The sequence below is a fragment of the Heptranchias perlo genome, unplaced genomic scaffold (genome assembly GCF_035084215.1).
Source record: "Heptranchias perlo isolate sHepPer1 unplaced genomic scaffold, sHepPer1.hap1 HAP1_SCAFFOLD_373, whole genome shotgun sequence".
NCBI lineage: Eukaryota > Metazoa > Chordata > Chondrichthyes > Hexanchiformes > Hexanchidae > Heptranchias > Heptranchias perlo.
The window spans coordinates 134,321-156,416 of NW_027139385.1; the positions used below are offsets into that span (position 1 = coordinate 134,321).

The 22,096-nt window shown below is 54.0% G+C and overlaps 1 protein-coding gene across 1 annotated transcript in view; it reads right to left on the reverse strand.

Moving 5' to 3' along the window:
• Window positions 1-20,925, reverse strand: part of LOC137311624 (protein shisa-6-like) — a 21,855-nt gene extending 930 nt beyond the window's left edge. The window contains exons 1-3 of the mRNA XM_067978727.1: window positions 20,489-20,925; window positions 16,212-16,414; window positions 5,561-5,719 (exon numbers count right to left, since the gene is read on the reverse strand). Coding sequence (XP_067834828.1) covers window positions 5,561-5,719; window positions 16,212-16,414; window positions 20,489-20,925 — 799 coding nt within the window. The remainder of the gene's footprint in view (window positions 1-5,560; window positions 5,720-16,211; window positions 16,415-20,488) is intronic.
• Window positions 20,926-22,096: the final 1,171 nt, after the last annotated feature.

Consider the following 22,096-nt stretch of genomic DNA (forward strand, 5'->3'; position numbering starts at 1 on the left):
GGGAGGGAGAGGAGGAGGGGAGGGAGAGAGAGAGAGGAAGGGGAGAGAGGGAGAGTGAGAGGAGGGGAGAGAGATAGAGGGAGAGAGAGAGGGGTCGAGAGTGGGGAGAGGGCGAAAGGGGAAGGTAGAGAGAGAGGGGGGAGAAAGAGAGAACGGAAGGGAGAGGGTGGGGAGTGAGAGGGAGGGGAGGGAGAGAGAGAAGAAGGGGAGAGAGAGGGAGGGGAGGGAGAGAGGGGAAAGGAGGGAGAGAGGGGAAAGGAGGGAGAGAGAGGGGAAGAGGACGTATAGAGAGGGGGAGAAGGAGAGAGGATGGAAAGAGTGGAGAGGGAGAGAGGGGAGGGAGAGGAGGAGGGGAGGGAGAGAGAGAGGAAGGGGAGAGTGAGGGAGAGGGAGAGAGGAGGGGGTGAGAGAAAGGGGAAGGTAGAGAGAGATGGGGAGAAAGAGAGGGGGAAAGAGATAGAGTGGGGAGTGAGAGAGAGGGAGGGGGAGAGAGAGAGGGGGGAGAGAGGAGGGGGGGAGAGAGACGAAGAGAGTGGAGTGAGAGAGAGGGGTGTGAGGGAGGGAGAGGGTGAGAGAGAGGGGAGTGAGAGAGAGGGGGGAGGGAGAGAGGGAGGGAGGAGGGAGAGAGGGGAGTGAGAGAGTGGGGAGTCAGAGAGAGAGGGGTGAGTGAGAGAGAGAGAGAGAGAGAGGGGAGTGAGAGAGAGAGAGAGAGGAGGGAGAGAGAGGAGGGGAGAGGGAGAGAGAGGGAGGGAGAGAGAGGAGGGGAGAGGGAGAGAGAGGAGCGAGAGAGGGGGAGAGAGAGGGGAGAGGGAGAGAGGGAGGGAGATGAGGAGGGAAGGAACAGAGAGAGGATGGAGAGAGAGAGAAGGGGGGAGAGAGAGAGGGGGAGGGAGAGAGAGGGGGGAGAGAAGGAGGGGGGAGGTGGAAGAGAGTGAGGTGGTGAGAGGGGGAGGGGAGGGAGGGAGGGTAAGGGAAGGAGAGAAAGAGGGGAGGGAGAGAGAGGGGAGGGGAGGGAGTGAGAGTGGAGAGGGAGAGAGAAGGGAGGGAGAGGAGGAATGAATGGCGAGAGAGGGGAAGGGAGAGAGGGGAAGTAGTGGGGTAGAGAGATTGGGGACAGAGAGCAGGAGTGGAGGGAGAGAGGGGAGGGGAGAGAGAGAGGGGAGAGGGAGGAATAGAGAAGGGGAGTGGGGGAGAGAGAGGGGAACGAGAGAGAGTGAGCGAGGAGAGTGAGAGAGAGAGGTGGAGGGAGGGAAGGGAGAGACGGGAAGGTAGGGAGAGAGAGGGGAAGGGGAGGTAGAGAGAGAGAGAGGAGAGAAAGCAGGAGTGGAGAGAGAAGGAGGGGGTGAGTGAGGAGGTGGGGGAGGGAAAGGAGGAGGTGGAGAGAGAAAAGGAGGGGAGGGAGCGAGTGAAGGAGGGGGAGAGAGAGGAGGGAAGAGTGAGAGAATGAGAGGGGGGATGGGGAGAGAGGAGGAGGGGGAGAGAGAGGAAGAGGGGGAGAGAGGTGGAGGGGAGAGAGAGGGGGGAGAGAGGGAGGGAGGGTGAGAGTGGAGAGGGAGGGTGAGGAAGAAAGGGAGAAAGTGAGGGAGGGTGAGAGAGAGAGAGGGAGGGTGAGAGAGAGAGAGGGAGGGTGAGAGCGAGAGGGGGAGGGTGAGAGCGAGAGGGGGAGGGTGAGAGACAGAGGGAGGGAGGGTGAGGGAGAGTGGAGAGAAACAGATTACATTACAAACTCTGCCCGTACCTCGGTTACTCCTCCTCAGACGGTCGAGGGTTCGAGCCGCACTCCAGAGATTCGGTCCCCATAACCCAGGCGGACATGTACACCAATCCCAGCATGCTTTGTACATGTACACCAATCCCAGCATTCTTTGTACATGTACCCCAGTCCCAGCATGCTTTGTACGTGTACACCAATCCCAGCATGCTTTGTACATGTACCCCGGTCCCAGCATGCTTTGTACATGTACACCAATCCCAGCATGCTTTGTACATGTACACCAATCCCAGCATGCTTTGTACATGTACACCAATCCCAGCATGCTTTGTACATGTACACCAATCCCAGCATGCTTTGTACATGTACCCCGGTCCCAGCATGCTTTGTACATGTACCCCAGTCCCAGCATGCTTTGTACATGTACCCCAGTCCCAGCATGCTTTGTACATGTACCACGGTCCCAGCATGCTTTGTACATGTACCCCAGTCCCAGCATGCTTTGTACATGTACCCCAATCCCAGCATGCTTTGTACATGTACCCCGGTCCCAGCATGCTTTGTACATGTACCCCAGTCCCAGCATGCTTTGTACATGTACCCCAGTCCCAGCATGCTTTGTACATGTACCCCAGTCCCAGCATGCTTTGTACCTGTACCCCAATCCCAGAATGCTTTGTACGTGTACCCCAGTCCCAGCATGCTTTGTACATGTACACCAATCCCAGCATGCTTTGTACATGTACCCCAGTCCCAGCATGCTTTGTACATGTACCCCGGTCCCAGCATGCTTTGTACATGTACTCCAATCCCAGAATGCTTTGTACATGTACCCCAGTCCCAGCATGCTTTGTACCTGTACCCCAATCCCAGAATGCTTTGTACCTGTACCCCAATCCCAGAATGCTTTGTACATGTACCCCAGTCCCAGCATGCTTTGTACGTGTACCCCAGTCCCAGCATGCTTTGTACATGTACCCCAGTCCCAGCATGCTTTGTACGTGTACCCCAGTCCCAGCATGCTTTGTACATGTACCCCAGTCCCAGCATGCTTTGTACGTGTACCCCAGTCCCAGCATGCTTTGTACATGTACCCAGGTCCCAGCATGCTTTGTACATGTACCCCAGTCCCAGCATGCTTTGTACATGTACCACGGTCCCAGCATGCTTTGTACGTGTACCCCAGTCCCAGCATGCTTTGTACATGTACCCCGGTCCCAGCATGCTTTGTACATGTACACCAATCCCAGCATGCTTTGTACCTGTACCCTGGTCCCAGCATGCTTTGTACGTGTACCCCGGTCCCAGCATGCTTTGTACATGTACCCCAGTCCCAGCATGCTTTGTACATGTACCCCAGTCCCAGCATGCTTTGTACATGTACCCCAGTCCCAGCATGCTTTGTACATGTACCCCAGTCCCAGCATGCTTTGTACGTGTACCCCAGTCCCAGCATGCTTTGTACATGTACCCCAGTCCCAGCATGCTTTGTACGTGTACCCCAGTCCCAGCATGCTTTGTACATGTACCCCGGTCCCAGCATGCTTTGTACATGTACCCCAGTCCCAGCATGCTTTGTACATGTACCACGGTCCCAGCATGCTTTGTACATGTACCCCAATCCCAGCATGCTTTGTACCTGTACCCCAGTCCCAGCATACTTTGTACATGTACCACGGTCCCAGCATGCTTTGTACATGTACCCCAATCCCAGCATGCTTTGTACATGTACCCCGGTCCCAGCATGCTTTGTACGTGTACCCCAGTCCCAGCATGCTTTGTACATGTACCCCGGTCCCAGCATGCTTTGTACATGTACCCCAATCCCAGCATGCTTTGTACCTGTACCCCGGTCCCAGCATGCTTTGTACGTGTACCCCGGTCCCAGCATGCTTTGTACATGTACCCCAATCCCAGAATGCTTTGTACCTGTACCCTGGCCCCAGCATGCTTTGTACGTGTACCCCAGTCCCAGCATGCTTTGTACGTGTACCCCGGTCCCAGCATGCTTTGTACATGTACCCCAGTCCCAGCATGCTTTGTACATGTACCCCAGTCCCAGCATGTTTTGTACGTGTACCCCGGTCCCAGCATGCTTTGTACATGTACCCCGGTCCCAGCATGCTTTGTACATGTACCCCAGTCCCAGCATGCTTTGTACATGTACCCTGGTCCCAGCATGCTTTGTACATGTACCCCAGTCCCAGCATGCTTTGTACATGTACCCCAGTCACAGCATGCTTTGTACGTGTACCCCAGTCCCAGCATGCTTTGTACATGTACCCCAGTCCCAGCATGCTTTGTACGTGTACCTCAGTCCCAGCATGCTTTGTACGTGTACCCCGGTCCCAGCATGCTTTGTACGTGTACCCCAGTCCCAGCATGCTTTGTACATGTACCCCAGTCCCAGCATGCTTTGTACGTGTACCTCAGTCCCAGCATGCTTTGTACTTGTACCCCGGTCCCAGCATGCTTTGTACATGTACCCCGGTCCCAGCATGCTTTGTACATGTACCCTGGTCCCAGCATGCTTTGTACATGTACCCCAATCCCAGCATACTTTGTACCTGTACCCTGGTCCCAGAATGCTTTGTACATGTACCCCAATCCCAGAATGCTTTGTACATGTACCCCGGTCCCAGCATGCTTTGTACATGTACCCCAATCCCAGAATGCTTTGTACATGTACCCCAATCCCAGAATGCTTTGTACATGTACCCCAATCCCAGAATGCTTTGTACGTGTACCCCGGTCCCAGCATGCTTTGTACATGTACCCCAGTCCCAGCATGCTTTGTACGTGTACCCCGGTCCCAGCATGCTTTGTACATGTACCCCAGTCCCAGCATGCTTTGTACGTGTACCCCAGTCCCAGCATGCTTTGTACATGTACCCCAGTCCCAGCATGCTTTGTACATGTACCCCAGTCCCAGCATGCTTTGTACGTGTACCCCGGTCCCAGCATGCTTTGTACATGTACCCCAGTCCCAACATGCTTTGTACATGTACCCCAGTCCCAGCATGCTTTGTACATGTACCCCAGTCCCAGCATGCTTTGTACATGTACCCCATTACCAGCATGCTTTGTACGTGTACCACAGTCCCAGCATGCTTTGTACATGTACCCCATTCCCAGCATCCTTTGTACATGTACCCCAATCCCAGCATGCTTTGTACATGTACCCCATTCCCAGCATGCTTTGTACATGTACCCCATTCCCAGCAAGCTTTGTACATGTTCCTCAGTCCCAGCATGCTTTGTACATGTACCCCAGTCCCAGCATGCTTTGTACGTGTACCCCAGTCCCAGCATGCTTTGTACATGTACCCCAATCCCAACATGCTTTGTACATGCACCCCAATCCCAGCATGCTTTGTACATGTACCCCAATCCCAGCATGCTTTGTACATGCACCCCAATCCCAACATGCTTTGTACATGCACCCCAATCCCAGCATGCTTTGTACATGTACCCCAGTCCCAGCATGCTTTGTACATGTACCCCAGTCCCAGCATGCTTTGTATGTGTACACCAATCCCAGCATGCTTTGCACATGTAACTCAGTCCCAGCATGCTTTGTACGTGTACCCCAGTCCCAGCATGCTTTGTACATGTACCCCATTCCCAGCATGCTTTGTACATGTACCCCAATCCCAACATGCTTTGTACGTGTACCCCAGTCCCAGCATGCTTTGTATGTGTACCCCAGTCCCAGCATGCTTTATACCTGTACCCCAGTCCCAGCATGCTTTGTATGTGTACACCAATCCCAGCATGCTTTGTACACGTACCCCATTCCCAGCATGCATTGTACATGTACCCCATTCCCAGCATCCTCTACAGCCTTACCCAGCCTTTTCAGGGACGAATATCTGTTGAGTTCACTTTTCATTGTCGATTCGTAGGAGGGAGGCAGGTGGGAGAGGTTGTGATAGGACCGAGAGGTGAGGAGGGCATTTTGTCTGGAGCACAGGGTCTGAAGGTTCAGATTGTTGATCCGGGATCGATCTAGGGGCAAGACAGACGGAGGAAGGGTTAGAGGGACGGACACGGGGACAGGACCCCAAACGTAAGTGGGGGGAGAGGTGGGTGAGAGGGTTAATCCCCCTCCGATAGGGAACAGGCTGCCCGGTGTCTGAGTGTAAATGGGGAGAGGTGGGTGAGAGGGTTAATCCCCCTCCGATAGGGAACAGGCTGCCCGGTGTCTGAGTGTAAATGGGGAGAGGTGGGTGAGAGGGTTAATCCCCCTCCGATAGGGAACAGGCTGCCCGGTGTCTGAGTGTAAATGGGGAGAGGTGGGTGAGAGGGTTAATCCCCCTCCTATAGGGGAACAGGCTGCCCGGTGTCTGAGTGTAAATGGGGAGAGGTGGGTGAGAGGGTTAATCCCCCTCCGATAGGGAACAGGCTGCCCGGTGTCTGAGTGTAAATGGGGAGAGGTGGGTGAGAGGGTTAATCCCCCTCCGATAGGGAACAGGCTGCCCGGTGTCTGAGTGTAAATGGGGAGAGGTGGGTGAGAGGGTTAATCCCCCTCCGATAGGGAACAGGCTGCCCGGTGTCTGAGTGTAAATGGGGAGAGGTGGGTGAGAGGGTTAATCCCCCTCCGATAGGGAACAGGCTGCCCGGTGTCTGAGTGTAAATGGGGAGAGGTGGGTGAGAGGGTTAATCCCCCTCCGATAGGGAATAGGCTGCCCGGTGTCTGAGTGTAAATGGGGAGAGGTGGGTGAGAGGGTTAATCCCCCTCCGATAGGGAACAGGCTGCCCGGTGTCTGAGTGTAAATGGGGAGAGGTGGGTGAGAGGGTTAATCCCCTCCGATAGGGAACAGGCTGCCCGGTGTCTGAGTGTAAATGGGGAGAGGTGGGTGAGAGGGTTAATCCCCCTCCGATAGGGAACAGGCTGCCCGGTGTCTGAGTGTAAATGGGGAGAGGTGGGTGAGAGGGTTAATCCCCTCCGATAGGGAATAGGCTGCCCGGTGTCTGAGTGTAAATGGGGAGAGGTGGGTGAGAGGGTTAATCCCCCTCCGATAGGGAACAGGCTGCCCGATGTCTGAGTGTAAATGGGGAGAGGTGGGTGAGAGGGTTAATCCCCTCCAATAGGTGTTGAAATCTGGTGCCCCTGGCTTCTGTTTGCTTTAATTGTTGATTGTGAAGTGTTTTAAGATGATAATAGTGTCGAGAGCCTGAGAGATGAAAAAGTCTCTTTTGTCAGAAGAATTGCACTTGATGCCTGAGCAAACACAGTCCCATGGAGTGCCTTGAAGTGAAATCCATCAGTTCACAGTCCAATGGATGGAAGGTAATGAGTTTGTACAGGAGCTCAGGGCAATCAATGACACTGCGAAACAGAGGTCAATCCATCCCATCTGTTTATCTGTGCATTTTTTAAACATTGGCCCCATTAATCCAGGCCTGAGAAGGCCGTATAACCCACAGTGAGTGGAGGATATCACGGAGAGTGTAATAACAGAGGGGTTTATACTGGGGGTGTGTTGTATAACGGAGAGTGTTTTCACGGAGGGGTTTATACTGGGAGTGTGGGGTATAACGGAGAGTGTTATAACGGAGGGGTTTATACTGGGGGTGTGGGGTATAACGGAGAGTGTTATAACGGAGGGGTTTATACTGGGGGTGAGGGGTATAACGGAGAGTGTTATAACGGAGGGGTTTATACTGGGGGTGTGGGGTATAACGGAGAGTGTTATAACGGAGGGGTTTATACTGGGGGTGTGGGGTATAACGGAGAGTGTTATAACGGAGGGGTTTATACTGGGGGTGTGGGGTATAACGGAGAGTGTTATAACGGAGGGGTTTATACTGAGAGTGTGGGGTATAACGGAGAGTGTTATAACGGAGGGGTTTATACTGGGAGTGAGGGGTATAACGGAGAGTGTTATAACGGAGGGGTTTATACTGGGGGTGAGGGGTATAACGGAGAGTGTTATAACGGAGGGGTTTATACTGGGAGTGAGGGGTATAACGGAGAGTGTTATAACGGAGGGGTTTATACTGGGGGTGAGGGGTATAACGGAGAGTGTTATAACGGAGGGGTTTATACTGGGGGTGTGGGGTATAACGGAGAGTGTTATAACGGAGGGGTTTATACTGGGGGTGTGGGGTATAACGGAGAGTGTTATAACGGAGGGGTTTATACTGGGGGTGTGGGGTATAACGGAGAGTGTTATAACGGAGGGGTTTATACTGGGGGTGTGGGGTATAACGGAGAGTGTTATAACGGAGGGGTTTATACTGGGGGTGTGGGGTATAACGGAGAGTGTTATAACGGAGGGGTTTATACTGGGAGTGTGGGGTATAACGGAGAGTGTTATAACGGAGGGGTTTATACTGGGAGTGAGGGGTATAACGGAGAGTATTATAACGGAGGGGTTTATACTGGGGGTGAGGGGTATAACGGAGAGTGTTATAACGGAGGGGTTTATACTGGGGGTGTGGGGTATAACGGAGAGTGTTATAACGGAGGGGTTTATACTGGGAGTGTGGGGTATAACGGAGAGTGTTATAACGGAGGGGTTTATACTGGGGGTGTGGGGTATAACGGAGAGTGTTATAACGGAGGGGTTTATACTGGGGGTGTGGGGTATAACGGAGAGTGTTATAACGGAGGGGTTTATACTGGGGGTGAGGGGTATAACGGAGAGTGTTATAACGGAGGGGTTTATACTGGGGGTGTGGGGTATAACGGAGAGTGTTTTAACGGAGGGGTTTATACTGGGGGTGTGGGGTATAACGGAGAGTGTAATAACGGAGGGGTTTATACTGGGAGTGTGGGGTATAACGGAGAGTGTTATAACGGAGGGGTTTATACTGGGGGTGTGGGGTATAACGGAGAGTGTTATAACGGAGGGGTTTATACTGGGGGTGTGGGGTATAACGGAGAGTATTATAACGGAGGGGTTTATACTGGGGGTGTGGGGTATAACGGAGAGTGTTATAACGGAGGGGTTTATACTGGGGGTGAGGGGTATAACGGAGAGTGTTTTAACGGAGGGGTTTATACTGGGGGTGAGGGGTATAACGGAGAGTGTTTTAACGGAGGGGTTTATACTGGGAGTGTGGGGTATAACGGAGAGTGTTATAACGGAGGGGTTTATACTGGGAGTGTGGGGTATAACGGAGAGTGTTATAACGGAGCGGTTTATACTGGGGGTGTGGGGTATAACGGAGAGTGTTATAACGGAGGGGTTTATACTGGGGGTGTGGGGTATAACGGAGAGTGTTATAACGGAGCGGTTTATACTGGGAGTGTGGGGTATAACGGAGAGTGTTATAACGGAGGGGTTTATACTGGGGGTGTGGTGTATAACGGAGAGTGTTATAACGGAGGGGTTTATACTGGGAGTGTGGGGTATAACGGAGAGTGTTTTAACGGAGGGGTTTATACTGGGGGTGAGGGGTATAACGGAGAGTGTTTTAACGGAGGGGTTTATACTGGGGGTGTGGGGTATAACGGAGAGTGTTATAACGGAGGGGTTTATACTGGGGGTGTGGGGTATAACGGAGAGTGTTATAACAGAGGGGTTTATACTGGGGGTGTGGGGTATAACGGAGAGTGTTATAACGGACTGGTTTATACTGGGGGTGAGGGGTATAACGGAGAGTGTTATAACGGAGGGGTTTTTCTGGGGGTGTGGGGTATAACGGAGAGTGTTATAACGGAGTGGTTTATACTGGGAGTGTGGGGTATAACGGAGAGTGTTATAACGGAGGGGTTTATACTGGGAATGTGGGGTATAACGGAGAGTGTTATAATGGAGGGGTTTAAACTGGGGGTGTGGGGTATAACGGAGAGTGTTATAACGGAGGGGTTTATACTGGGGGTGTGGGGTATAACGGAGAGTGTTATAACGGAGGGGTTTATACTGGGGGTGTGGGGTATAACGGAGAGTGTTATAACGGAGGGGTTTATACTGGGAGTGTGGGGTATAACGGAGAGTGTTATAACGGAGGGGTTTATACTGGGAGTGTGGGGTATAATGGAGAGTGTTATAACAGAGGGGTTTATACTGGGGGTGTGGGGTATAACGGAGAGTGTTATAACGGAGGGGTTTATACTGGGAGTGTGGGGTATAACGGAGAGTGTTATAACAGAGGGGTTTATACTGGGGGTGTGGGGTATAACGGAGAGTGTTATAACGGAGGGGTTTATACTGGGGGTGAGGGGTATAACGGAGAGCGTTTTAACCGGGGTGGAGGGGGTGTGAGGGATATTACCGGGAGTGTTTTAACCGAGGGTTCGGTATAATGGGGGCTTTGTCAGGCAACTGCTCGAACTCACCGAGGGGTAGCGTCCCTCCATGTGTTGGACTGTTCATGGGTTGATGCATGAAATTGTGGTGAGTGTTACCTGGAAGTAAAGGCAGAGCGAGAGAATCAGTCAGAGGACATCACTGACCATAACGGGCTCCCCCGCCTCACCCATCACCCCTCACCTCTCACAGCTGAGTCCTTGAGCCCCATAATCCAGGCCCACACTCCCCGCTGCCAGTACTGAGGGAGTGCTGCACTGTCGGAGGTAGATGGATATACTCCAGGACTCGAGCCCCATAATCCAGGCCCACACTCCCCGGTGCCAGTACTGAGGGAGTGCTGCACTGTCGGAGGTAGATGGATATACTCCAGGACTCGAGCCCCATAATCCAGGCCCACACTCCCCGGTCCCAGTACTGAGGGAGTGCTGCACTGTCGGAGGGAGATGGATATACTCTTGGACTCGAGCCCCATAATCCAGGCCCACACTCCCCGGTGCCAGTACTGAGGGAGTGCTGCACTGTCGGAGGTGCCGTCTTTCGGATGAGACGTTAAACCGAGGGCCCCGTCTGCCCCTCTCGGAGCCCACGGCCCACTATTGGAAGGGGGAGCAGAGGGAGTGAGTTTGGGGAAAGACGAGAGAGGACGTTAAAGTGAGAGATTCAGAGAGGGTGCAGCAACTTCCAAAGCTGATCTGAGGGGCTGGGGGAGAGGGTTTAGAGTTCGGGAACACTTTTTAAGGCTGTTTGGAGCCAGCCAGGAAACAACACAGCCCCAACCCCAATTTCACACAGCGCCTTTTAACGTGCTGAACGACCCCCAAGGCATTTCAAAGGAGCATTAATCCAATCGAGGGGTTTAAGATGATTAAAGGATTCGATAGGGTCGATGGAGAGAAACTATTTCCTCTGGTGGGGGGAGTCCAGAACTGGGGGGCAATCCAGAACCTTAAAATTAGAGCCAGGCCGTTCAGGGGTGATGTCAGGAAGCATTTCATCACACAAAGGGGAGTGGAAATCTGGAACTCTCTCCCCCCCGAAAAAGGTCGTGGATGCTGGGGGACAGTTGGAGCTTTCAAAACTGAGAATAAATCATTTTTGTTCGGCGAGGGTATCAAGGAACAGGGAACCCAGGTAGGTAATGGAATTAAGATACAGATCAGCCATGATCGGAGCAGAACAGGCTCGAGGGGGGCTGAATGGGCCTCCTCCTGTTCCTATAGTAACAGGCTCGAGCGGCCGAATGGGCCTCCTCCTGTTCCTATAGTAACAGGCTCGAGGGGCCGAATGGGCCTCCTCCTGTTCCTATAGTAACAGGCCCGAGGGGCTGAATGGGCCTCCTCCTGTTCCTATAGTAACAGGCTCGAGGGGCCGAATGGGCCTCCTCCTGTTCCTATAGTAACTGGCTCGAGGGGCTGAATGGGCCTCCTCCTGTTCCTATAGTAACAGGCTCGAGGGGCTGAATGGGCCTCCTCCTGTTCCTATAGTAACAGGCTCGGGGGGGCTGAATGGGCCTCCTCCTTTTCCGATGCACATCAACCAAACATTCGAGTCCGAGCCACGAAGGAGATATTAGGACAGGTGACCAAAAGTTTCGTAAATTTTAAGGAGCGTCTTAAAGGAGGAGAGAGAGGGGGAGAGGTTCAGGGAGGGAATTCCAGAGCTCAGGGCCCAGGCAGCTGAAGGCATGGCCGCCAATTGTGGAGCGATGGGAATCGGGGGTGTAGAGGTAGAGAGCTGGAAGGAACCCGAGAACTGCTTGATAAGGCCATAGAAATGGCAAATCAAGCACTGGGGTTCATTTCAAGAGGGATAGAATTGAAAAGCAGAGAAGTTATGTTAAACTTGTATAGAACCTTGGTTAGACCACACTTGGAGCACTGTGCACAGTTCTGGTCTCCATATACCTTGGTTAGACGACACTAGGAGAACTGTGCACAGTTCTGGTCTCCATATACCTTGGTTAGACCACACTTGGAGCACTGTGCACAGTTCTGGTCTCCATATACCTTGGTTAGACCACACTTGGAGCACTGTGCACAGTTCTGGTCTCCATATACCTTGGTTAGACCACACTTGGAGCACTGTGCACAGTTCTGGTCTCCATATACCTTGGTTAGACCACACTTGGAGCACTGTGCAGGGTTCTGGTCTCCACATACCTTGGTTAGACCACACTTGGAGCACTGTGCACAGTTCTGGTCTCCATATACCTTGGTTAGACCACACTTGGAGCACTGTGCACAGTTCTGGTCTCCATATACCTTGGTTAGACCACACTTGGAGCACTGTGCACAGTTCTGGTCTCCATATACCTTGGTTAGACCACACTTGGAGCACTGTGCACAGTTCTGGTCTCCATATACCTTGGTTAGACCACACTTGGAGCACTGTGCAGGGTTCTGGTCTCCACATACCTTGGTTAGACCACACTTGGAGCACTGGGACAGTTCTGGTCTCCATATACCTTGGTTAGACCACACTTGGAGCACTGTGCACAGTTCTGGTCTCCATATACCTTGGTTAGACCACACTTGGAGCACTGTGCACAGTTCTGGTCTCCATATACCTTGGTTAGACCACACTTGGAGCACTGTGCACAGTTCTGGTCTCCATATACCTTGGTTAGACCACACTTGGAGCACTGTGCACAGTTCTGGTCTCCATATACCTTGGTTAGACCACACTTGGAGCACTGTGCACAGTTCTGGTCTCCATATACCTTGGTTAGACCACACTTGGAGCACTGTGTCCAGTTCTGGTCTCCATATTATAAAAAGGATATCGAGGCACTGGAGAAGGTGCAAAAAAGATTCACAAGGATGATACCAGAACTGAGAGGTTCGACCTATTAGGAAAGACTGAACAGACTGGAGCTCTTTTCTCTAGAAAAGAGCAGACTGAGGGGTGACCTGATCGAGGTCTTTAAGATTATGAAAGGGTTCAATAGGGTAGACGTAGAGAAGATGTTTCCACTTGTGGGGGAGACCAGAACTGGGGGCCATAAATATAAGATAGTCAGTAATAAATCCAATCGGGAATTCAGGAGAAACTTCTTTCCCCAGAGAGTGGTGAGAATGTGGAACTCGCTCCCACAAGGAGTAGTTGAGGTGAATAGTGTGGATGGATTTAAGGGGAAGCTGGATAAACACATGAGGGAGAAAGGAATAGAAGGATAGGGGGATAGGGTGAGATGGAGTAGGGAGGGAGGAGGCTCGTGTGGAGCATAAACACCGGGATAGACCTGTTGGGCCGAATGGCCTGTTTCCATGCTGTAAATTCCTCTGTAAGTTCAGATCTCTTCAAACCTCCTCAAAAAGGATGAGATAATTTAGCGACCGACACCATGCCAATCCCTTTGGGCACTGATGGGTTAACAGAAGGGGGAATCCCATTTCCAGAAAGCACCATGAGGTCTCTCAGGCTTTCTCGCCTAAGAGGTTGCTATAGCAACAGAGCATATTCACTCAAGAGATACCTTCCCTAAAAGCCAAATTTATTCATTTTCTGGGTGCTGGGTTCATATATTATTCATCACATGTTCCCTCCTGTTGTCTTTTTTATATATTCAAGAGGTGTTGTGTGATCTGTTTCTGTGAAAATAGCTCAAGTAATTTCCGGGCCTTGACTGTCATGGAAGCCTTGGCCTAGGACGGTTTAAAAGGGCTGCTTACCCCATTGAATGCAGGCAGCAAAGGGTGAGCACGGGTTAGACACAGAGTAAAGCTCCTTCTACACTGTCCCGTCAAACACTCCCAGGGACAGGTACAGGGTTAGATACAGAGTAAAGCTCCCTCTACACTGTCCCGTCAAACACTCCCAGGGCAGGTACAGGGTTAGATACAGAGTAAAGCTCCCTCTACACTGTCCCATCAAACACTCCCAGGGCAGGTACAGGGTTAGATACAGAGTAAAGCTCCCTCTACACTGTCCCGTCAAACACTCCCAGGGCAGGTACAGGGTTAGATACAGAGTAAAGCTCCCTCTACACTGTCCCGTCAAACACTCCCAGGGACAGGTACAGGGTTAGATACAGAGTAAAGCTCCCTCTACACTGTCCCATCAAACACTCCCAGGGCAGGTGCAGGGTTAGATACAGACTAAAGCTCCCTCTACACTGTCCCATCAAACACTCCCAGGGCAGGTGCAGGGTTAGATACAGAGTAAAGCTCCCTCTACACTGTCCCATCAAACACTCCCAGGGCAGGTACAGGGTTAGATACAGAGTAAAGCTCCCTCTACACTGTCCCGTCAAACACTCCCAGGGACAGGTACAGGGTTAGATACAGAGTAAAGCTCCCTCTACACTGTCCCATCAAACACTCCCAGGGCAGGTACAGGGTGAGATACAGAGTAAAGCTCCCTCTACACTGTCCCATCAAACACTCCCAGGGCAGGTACAGGGTTAGATACAGAGTAAAGCTCCCTCTACACTGTCCCATCAAACACTCCCAGGGCAGGTACAGGGTTAGATACAGAGTAAAGCTCCCTCTACACTGTCCCATCAAACACTCCCAGGGCAGGTACAGGGTTAGATACAGAGTAAAGCTCCCTCTACACTGTCCCATCAAACACTCCCAGGGCAGGTACAGGGTTAGATACAGAGTAAAGCTCCCTCTACACTGTCCCATCAAACACTCCCAGGGTCAGGTACAGGGTTAGATACAGAGTAAAGCTCCCTCTACACTGTCCCATCAAACACTCCCAGGGACAGGTACAGGGTTAGATACAGAGTAAAGCTCCCTCTACACTGTCCCGTCAAACACTCCCAGGGACAGGTACAGGGTTAGATACAGAGTAAAGCTCCCTCTACACTGTCCCATCAAACACTCCCAGGGCAGGTACAGGGTTAGATACAGAGTAAAGCTCCCTCTACACTGTCCCATCAAACACTACCAGGGTCAGGTACAGGGTTAGATACAGAGTAAAGCTCCCTCTACACTGTCCCATCAAACACTCCCAGGGTCAGGTACAGGGTTAGACACAGAGTAAAGCTCCTTCTACACTGTCCCATCAAACACTCCCAGGGCAGGTACAGGGTTAGATACAGAGTAAAGCTCCCTCTACACTGTCCCATCAAACACTACCAGGGTCAGGTACAGGGTTAGATACAGATTAAAGCTCCCTCTACACTGTCCCATCAAACACTCCCAGGGACAGGTACAGGGTTAGATACAGATTAAAGCTCCCTCTACACTGTCCCATCAAACACTCCCAGGGCAGGTACAGGGTTAGATACAGAGCAAAGCTCCCTCTACACTGTCCCATCAAACACTCCCAGGGCAGGTACAGGGTTTGATACAGAGTAAAGCTCCCTCTACACTGTCCCGTCAAACACTCCCAGGGACAGGTACAGGGTTAGATACAGAGTAAAGCTCCCTCTACACTGTCCCATCAAACACTCCCAGGGCAGGTACAGGGTTAGATAGAGAGTAAAGCTCCCTCTGCACTGTCCCATCAAACACTCCCAGGGCAGGTACAGGGTTAGATACAGAGTAAAGCTCCCTCTACACTGTCCCGTCAAACACTCCCAGGGCAGGTACAGGGTTAGATACAGAGTAAAGCTCCCTCTACACTGTCCCATCAAACACTCCCAGGGCAGGTACAGGATTAGATACAGAGTAAAGCTCCCTCTACACTGTCCCATCAAACACTCCCAGGGCAGGTACAGGGTTAGATACAGAGTAAAGCTCCCTCTACACTGTCCCATCAAACACTCCCAGGGCAGGTACAGGGTTAGATACAGAGTAAAGCTCCCTCTACACTGTCCCATCAAACACTCGCAGGACAGGTACAGGGTTAGATACAGAGTAAAGCTCCCTCTACACTGTCCCATCAAACACTCCCAGGGCAGGTACAGGGTTAGATACAGAGTAAAGCTCCCTCTACACTGTCCCATCAAACACTCCCAGGGCAGGTACAGGGTTAGATACAGAGTAAAGCTCCCTCTAACCAAGGTATACGGAGACCAGAACTGTGCACAGTGCTCCAAGTGTGGTCTAACCAGGATTCTATACAAGTTTAACATGACTTCTCTGCTTTTCAATTCTATCTCTCTGGAAATGAACCCCAGTGCTTGATTTGCCTTTTTTACAGCCTTATTAACCTGCGTTGTTACTTTTAGTGATTTGTGTATCTGTACCCCCAGATCCCTCTGCTCCTCTCCCCCATTTAGACTCTTATCATCCAATCAGTATGAGACCTCCTTATTCCTCCGACCAAAACGAACCATCTCGTACCTGTATTGAAATTCATTTTCCGATTGACACGAGCATTCAGCTTACCGGGATTGGTTTTGGCCGTCTTGACGGGAGTGTACTGGGTCTTGGCGGGGTGAGAGCTGGGGTCGTCCTGTGTGGCTGTCGAGTCCGCAGCAGTCAGGTTGTTCCTCTCGGGCTGCGGCATCGAGACGGCCTGGTGTCGCAGTATGTCCACCAAAGCCCTGGGCCGGCAAAGAGAGGGAGAGAGACAACAGGGAGACACGGTGAGCAAGGTAGACGGACGGTGAGTTACCCGGAGACGGACGGTGAGTTACCCGGAGACGGACGGTGAGTTACCCGGAGACGGACGGTGAGTTACCCGGAGACGGACGGTGAGTTACCCGGAGACGGACGGGGAGTTACCCGGAGACGGACGGGGAGTTACCCGGAGACGGACGGTGAGTTACCCGGAGACGGACGGGGAGTTACCCGGAGACGGTCGCTGAGTTACCCGGAGACGGACGGTGAGTTACCCGGAGACGGTCGCTGAGTTACCCGGAGACGGACGGTGAGTTACCCGGAGACGGACGGTGAGTTACCCGGAGACGGTCGCTGAGTTACCCGGAGACGGACGGTGAGTTACCCGGAGACGGTCGCTGAGTTACCCGGAGACGGACGGTGAGTTACCCGGAGACGGACGGTGAGTTACCCGGAGACGGTCGCTGAGTTACCCGGAGACGGACGGTGAGTTACCCGGAGACGGTTGCTGAGTTACTCGGAGACGGACGGGGAGTTACCCGGAGACGGACGGTGAGTTACCCGGAGACGGACGGTGAGTTACCCGGAGACGGACGGGGAGTTACCCGGAGACGGACGGGGAGTTACCCAGAGACGGTCGCTGAGTTACCCGGAGACGGACGGTGAGTTACCCGGAGACGGACGGTGAGTTACCCGGAGACGGTCGCTGAGTTACCCGGAGACGGACGGTGAGTTACCCGGAGACGGTTGCTGAGTTACCCGGAGACGGACGGTGAGTTACCCGGAGACGGACGGTGAATTACCCGGAGACGGACGGTGAGTTACCCGGAGACGGAAGGTGAGTTACCCGGAGACGGTCGCTGAGTTACCCGGAGACGAATGGGGAGTTACCCAGAGACGGACGGTGAGTTACCCGGAGACGGACGGTGAGTTACCCGGAGACGAACGGGGAGTTACCCGGAGACGGACGGTGAGTTACCCGGAGACGGACGGGGAGTGACCCGGAGACGGGCGGTGAGTTACCCGGAGACGGACGGTGAGTTACCCGGAGACGGACGGTGAGTTACCCGGAGACGAACGGGGAGTTACCCAGAGACGGACGGTGAGTTACCCGGAGACGGACGGTGAGTTACCCGGAGACGGACGGTGAGTTACCCGGAGACGGACGGGGAGTTACCCAGAGACGGACGGTGAGTTACCCGGAGACGGACGAGGAGTTACCCGGAGACGGACGAGGAGTTACCCGGAGACGGACGGGGAGTTACCCGGAGACGGACGGTGAGTTACCGGGAGACGGTTGCTGAGTTACCCGGAGACGGACGGTGAGTTACCCGGAGACGGACGGTGAGTTACCCGGAGACGGACGGGGAGTTACCCGGAGACGGACGGTGAGTTACCCAGAGACGGACGGTGAGTTACCCGGAGACGGACGGTGAGTTACCCAGAGACGGACGGTGAGTTACCCGGAGACGGACGGTGAGTTACCCGGAGACGGACGGTGAGTTACCCGGAGATGGACGGTGAGTTACCCGGAGAGGGACGGTGAGTTACCCGGAGACGGTCGCTGAGTTACCCGGAGATGGACGGTGAGTTACCCGGAGACGGACGGCGAGTTACCCGGAGACGGACGGTGAGTTACCCGGAGACGGACGGTGAATTACCCGGAGACGGACGACGAGTGACCCGGAGACGGACGGTGAGTTACCTGGAGACGGACGGTGAATTACCCGGAGACGGACGACGAGTGACCCGGAGACGGACGGTGAGTTACCTGGAGACGGACGGTGAATTACCCGGAGACGGACGACGAGTGACCCGGAGACGGACGGTGAGTTACCCGGAGATGGACGGTGAGTTACCCGGAGACGGACGGTGAATTACCCGGAGACGGACGACGAGTGACCCGGAGACGGACGGTGAGTTACCCGGAGACGGACGGTGAGTTACCCGGAGACGGACGGCGAGTTACCTGGAGACGGTCAGTGAGTTACCGGGAGACGGACGGTGAGTTACCTGGAGATGGACGGTGAGTTACCTGGAGATGGACGGTGAGTTACCCGGAGAGGGACGGTGAGTTACCCGAAGACGGACGGTGAGTTACCTGGAGATGGACGGTGAGTTACCCGGAGACGGACGGTGAGTTACCCGGAGAGGGACGGTGAGTTACCCGGAGACGGACGGTGAGTTACCCGGAGAGGGACGGTGAGTTACCCGGAGAGGGACGGTGAGTTACCCGGAGATGGACGGTGAGTTACCCGGAGAGGGACGGTGAGTTACCCGGAGAGGGACGGTGAGTTACCTGGAGACGGTCAGTGAGTTACCGGGAGACGGACGGTGAGTTACCTGGAGATGGACGGTGAGTTACCCGGAGAGGGACGGTGAGTTACCCGAAGACGGACGGTGAGTTACCTGGAGATGGACGGTGAGTTACCCGGAGAGGGACGGTGAGTTACCCGGAGACGGACGGTGAGTTACCCGGAGAGGGACGGTGAGTTACCCGGAGAGGGACGGTGAGTTACCCGGAGACGGACGGTGAGTTACCCGGAGAGGGACGGTGAGTTACCCGAAGACGGACGGTGAGTTACCTGGAGATGGACGGTGAGTTACCCGGAGAGGGACGGTGAGTTACCCGGAGAGGGACGGTGAGTTACCCGGAGAGGGACGGTGAGTTACCCGGAGACGGACGGTGAGTTACCCGGAGACGGACGGTGAGTTACCCGGAGAGGGACGGTGAGTTACCCGAAGACGGACGGTGAGTTACCCGGAGACGGTTGCTGAGTTACCCGGAGACGGACGGTGAGTTACCCGGAGACGGACGGTGAATTACCCGGAGACGGACGGGGAGTTACCCGGAGACGGACGGTGAGTTACCCGGAGACGGACGGTGAGTTACCCGGAGACGGACGGGGAGTTACCGGGAGACGGACGGTGAGTTACCGGGAGACGGACGGTGAGTTACCCGGAGACGGACGGTGAGTTACCTGGAGACGGACGGTGAGTTACCCGGAGAGGGACGGTGAGTTACCCGAAGACGGACGGTGAGTTACCTGGAGATGGACGGTGAGTTACCCGGAGAGGGACGGTGAGTTACCCGGAGACGGACGGTGAGTTACCCGGAGAAGGACGGTGAGTTACCCGGAGAGGGACGGTGAGTTACCCGGAGACGGACGGTGAGTTACCCGAAGACGGACGGTGAGTTACCCGGAGACGGTTGCTGAGTTACCCGGAGACGGACGGTGAGTTACCCGGAGACGGACGGTGAATTACCCGGAGACGGACGGGGAGTTACCCGGAGACGGACGGTGAGTTACCCGGAGACGGACGTTGAGTTACCCGGAGACGGACGGGGAGTTACCGGGAGACGGACGGTGAGTTACCGGGAGACGGACGGTGAGTTACCCGGAGACGGACGGTGAGTTACCCGGAGACGGACGGGAGTTACCCGGAGACGGACGGCGAGTTACCCGGAGACGGACGGCGAGTTACCCGGAGACGGACGGTGAGTTACCGGGAGACGGACGGTGAGTTACCCGGAGACGGACGGTGAGTTACCCGGAGACGGACGGTGAGTTACCCGGAGACGGACGGTGAGTTACCCGGAGACGGACGGGGAGTTACCCGGAGACGGACGGTGAGTTACCCGGAGACGGACGGGGAGTTACCCGGAGACGGACGGGGAGTTACCCGGAGACGGACGGTGAGTTACCGGGAGACGGACGGTGAGTTACCGGGAGACGGACGGTGAGTTACCCGGAGACGGACGGTGAGTTACCCGGAGACGGTTGCTGAGTTACCCGGAGACGGACGGCGAGTTACCCGGAGACGGACGGTGAGTTACCCGGAGACGGACGGTGAGTTACCCGGAGACGGACGGTGAGTTACCCGGAGACGGACGGTGAGTTACCCGGAGACGGACGCTGAGTTACCCGGAGACGGACGGCGAGTTACCCGGAGACGGTTGCTGAGTTACCCGGAGACGGACGGTGAGTTACCCGGAGACGGTCGCTGAGTTACCCGGAGACGGTTGCTGAGTTACCTGGGGACGGACGGTGAATTACCTGGAGACGTTGATGTCTCGAGGCTGTTGCGCTGCCTTCTTGAACGCCACCTTGACGGTGATGCCGACAGCCAGAGTGATGATCAGCACAGCGCAGATAATGTAAACTGTGCTGTTGGTGCGGTCTTTGTCTGGGTCGTATCCCTCGCGGTTGGCGACGGTGGAGCTGGTGAGTGGGGTATTGGCCCAGTCGGGGCTGTCGTAGTTGTTGCAGCTGCCCTGGTCGAGCTTGAAGGAAAGGAATTCACAGCAGAAGCGGTAGTGGCAGCTGCCACAGCAATACAGGTAGGTATCGGTGCTGCAGTTGAAGGGGGGATCGTATTGGCCCATCACATCGTAGTAGCCGCGGCAGGTGTCCCCCACACTGGCGGCCGTCCTCCCAGCTCCCTTCAGCTCCGCCGCGCGGCTGGCGTTCTGGGCGCCCTGCGCCCCTCCCATGCCGCGCCTGGCTTGGACGCCCGCCCACTCGCAGGCGATGCAGAGCAGCAGCATCGCGGGACGGAGCGGAGTCATCCGGGGGCAGCGAGCGGCCGTCGGCCCCGGGAGGAGAAGCGCGAAGACGAGGGACGATCGCAGGGCCGAGGCCCGCTCCAGCGCCGGATTCCACGGACCGCGTCAGTCTCGAAAGAACGACCCCTCGCCTTCTCCCGGTATCGTCGAGGAAAAGAAATCTTCGCTTCTGCCTCTTTGTAGGAAAGTTCTGATCTTGTTTTATAAAAGTTACCCGTATCGTCCTGCGAGAGACGGAGACAAAGAGCAAGAACTAAGGCCTGGGGTCGCGAATGGGGCACGGGGAGGGTGAGGTGTCAGCAGGCGGGCAGGCTAGAATTAGAGGGCCATCAAGGGCACCTCAGTAATAGATACTCACCACCACACTCAGTAATAGATACTCATCACCACACTCAGTAATAGATACTCATCACCACACTCAGTAATAGATAGTCACCACCACACTCAGTAATAGATACTCACCACCACACTCAGTAATAGATACTCACCACCACACTCAGTAATAGATACTCATCACCACACTCAGTAATAGATAGTCACCACCACACTCAGTAATAGATACTCACCACCACACTCAGTAATAGATACTCACCACCACACTCAGTAATAGATACTCACCACCACACTCAGTAATAGATACTCACCACCACACTCAGTAATAGATACTCACCACCACACTCAGTAATAGATACTCACCACCACACTCAGTAATAGATACTCACCACCACACTCAGTAATAGATACTCACCACCACACTCAGTAATAGATACTCACCACCACACTCAGTAATAGATACTCACCACCACACTCAGTAATAGATACTCACCACCACACTCTGTAATAGATACTCATCACCACGCTCAGTAATAGATACTCACCACCACACTCAGTAATAGATACTCACCACCACACTCTGTAATAGATACTCATCACCACACTCAGTAATAGATACTCACCACCACACTCAGTAATAGATACTCATCACCACACTCAGTAATAGATACTCATCACCACATTCAGTAATAGATACTCACCACCAAACTCAGTAATAGATACTCACCACCACACTCAGTAATAGATACTCACCACCACACTCTGT